Source organism: Austrofundulus limnaeus, unplaced genomic scaffold (genome assembly GCF_001266775.1).
Source record: "Austrofundulus limnaeus strain Quisiro unplaced genomic scaffold, Austrofundulus_limnaeus-1.0 Scaffold204, whole genome shotgun sequence".
Classification (NCBI taxonomy): Eukaryota; Metazoa; Chordata; class Actinopteri; order Cyprinodontiformes; family Rivulidae; genus Austrofundulus; species Austrofundulus limnaeus.
This window is the reverse complement of record NW_013952606.1, coordinates 175,168-177,863: the sequence shown is the minus strand read 5'-3', so window position 1 is coordinate 177,863 and position 2,696 is coordinate 175,168. Positions and strand designations below refer to the sequence as shown.

The window sequence follows — 2,696 nt, the reverse complement described above, 5'->3', positions numbered from 1 at the left end:
TATATTTACTGAGAAAAATGGTGACGTGTTCAATACTTATTTTACCTGCTGTACCTTTAAACCAGTATTCGGCCCATGCCTAGTGGGGACCCACCACCTTTGAGGATGTAGCCATCATAAGTCGTGTTTCCATCAACGTTTCTTGATGCGCATTTTGGAGTATCGCATCAGAAAAGGTGAATGGAAATGGCTTGACTCGAAAAAACTTCCTCTGATTCGCATAAAAGCTGATACGCTCGCTTGAGGTGGTTTTAGGGTTTTTTGAAAAACACAATGCGCAAAAGGACAGATGGAAACACTTTTGCCGAATAAGTTGTGACGTAGCGAACATTTACCTCACGTAGCTGATCACTTGTTCCAGTTTCGGGTCAGCTGCAGCCGCGACTGGCAGCAGGACCCTCCTCCCACTGTTTGCGTCTTCTCAGTAGTCCTGTAACGTGAAGAAAATTGCATTTCGTTCTCTACGTCTCCAGTTTCGCCAAAACCAGTTGATAACAGAATATTTACAACTTTCCTGATAGTAGCAACGCGTTCCTGATAACATTATCCTGAGATGTGTGGACCTGCGAGTTTAGCGATGGTTACTTCCTGTTTACTACGCACATGTGTATGACGTAATTGATTTGCTTCAAACCAGTTGAGGGAAACTCTGTCTGATTCGCGTTTATTTTTTTCCTTTTTGCGAAATTATTAAAATTCGCTCAAAATTCGAATTAAAATTGGATGGAAACACGGGTATAGTGCCTACTGTACAAGCCTGTGGGGGCAGTGCTGTGATCAGGGGTTGCAGYAGTTGGTCTAGGAAGCTTATATAAACAATGCCACAGTGAATGTGTGCCAAAATCAAAGCTAAATGTGGTTCAAGAAAATATTAGTGTGACTTATTATTATTATTTTTTTGGGCCAGGCAGTGTATTTTGGCATGAAAGCCGACGGGTGATATGAATTTCTTTTGCATCTTTGTTTTCTACTTGACTGTTTCTGTTCTTATTATAAAAAAATACAAAGCTCAAATGAAAAACAATCCTTAAAAAAGGACGAGGTGCCCTGATAAAAACAGATTTGATTTGAGGTTTATTTATTTCATTTGTTGTCAGCGTCACAGTCGTTGGTTTCTGACAGACTTGCTTTGTACGACAGGTTAGAGGCCTCCACAACACAATTTTTATCAGATACCAGTGAGGGCGCTGGTGTCAAAGAAGTAATTAACGTGCTCTCCATACATTTCATATAAACATGACTCTGTCCTCACCTCTGGATGCCATTGACCTACTTTATATGCACTCCAGGCTTCACCGGAGCGACATGCAATTTCTCTTGAGTGTTGGTACGATTCCACTTCCATTTCTCATCCTGGCTGAATATGAGGCTTTTCTGAGACAATTTGGATAGCTCTGTAATTACATTTCAATTATTAGGAAACAGCTTTGCGTGTGACACTGATGACAGCAGCCAGTAATGGAGAAAGGAARGAATCTGTCTGGCTCTTGTTGCTGTCACTGTTGTGATAACGAGCTTTTCTCCCCTCATTATAAAAAAATCAAATAAACTCATCAAACCGATGTCTCTTTGTGTTATGGTTGTTCATCTTTTAAAATATGACTTTTTTTGTTCTTTTTGGCAGAGTCTGTGCATCGCCACATGCAGCATTATGAGGTGGAGTACCTGCAGTTTGCCTTCCGCTGGATGAACAACCTCCTGATGAGGGAGCTGCCGCTACGGTGCACCATCCGGCTGTGGGACACCTATCAGGTGCAGCGACACACACAGCACAGCTACTGTTACAGAGCTTTTCCTTGACGATTTTCATTCCACTCAATGAGACTTCAGCGATATTCCCAGTAACGACACCAACTTACGGCCTAACTTGCCTGTGTGCAATCCAGTACAAAACCATTTTTAAGGTATTCAAACAAAAATGGAAGTCTTYCCTGTAAATAAAATCAATTTAAAATGGGCTGCAGGATTTTTAATTGTCCTGTGTATTTAATCCATCACACCCAACTCTTCCTTATATTTTATAAATAGAGGAGACCGGGGACAGTCGTAACACTTTTTTCATTTGACTCWGTTACTCAGAGATGGTTTGAATTAGACAAACCAAGTTTTAATACAATAAACTTACATCTGTCTGTTGATAGTCAAAACCATTCATAGATGATTAAAGCATGTACATTCTTCACCATTTGCATTTGAAAATGAAAAGTTAGAGGCTGCAACTGACCCCGGGGCCGGGGACAGTTGCAACAATGTTTGGGGGTGTTTACAACATATTATTAATACAATATATTACACTGTAAATAAAAGTTTTATTATTTTTATATTTATGTTATCGCTAAATTTATAAGAACTGTAAGTTATAATGATATTACAGTGTTATTTATTTATTGTTTTTACTAATGACGGGTATAGATTTGCCTTGATGAGTAGACCTTATATACAGATGTCAAAGAGTCTAATTGATATAAAATACAGTTGGCTTTCTGTGACAAGAATAATAGAACCATTTGTGAGACAATCAACTTTTGTTTTGCCTATTGTCACTGTTCGCATACATTCTGCAAAATTTACATTGAAACAAACTGGGATTTTAAAACCATTGTTGAAAACAACAACTGCAGAAAATACATCTTAAACACAATAAGTTTTAAACTTTAAAATTGTCATGAATATCCAATACACTTTTAGTGTAAACT

General features: G+C 38.5%; 1 protein-coding gene across 1 annotated transcript in view; it reads left to right on the top strand.

Moving 5' to 3' along the window:
* The window catches only part of tbc1d22a (TBC1 domain family, member 22a), a gene marked incomplete in the record, with an annotated part of 186,046 nt that overhangs the window by 118,129 nt on the left and 65,221 nt on the right, over positions 1-2,696 (top strand). Inside the window, 1 exon segment of the mRNA XM_014018835.1 lies at positions 1,625-1,752. Within this exon segment, the coding sequence (XP_013874289.1) occupies positions 1,625-1,752 (128 nt within the window).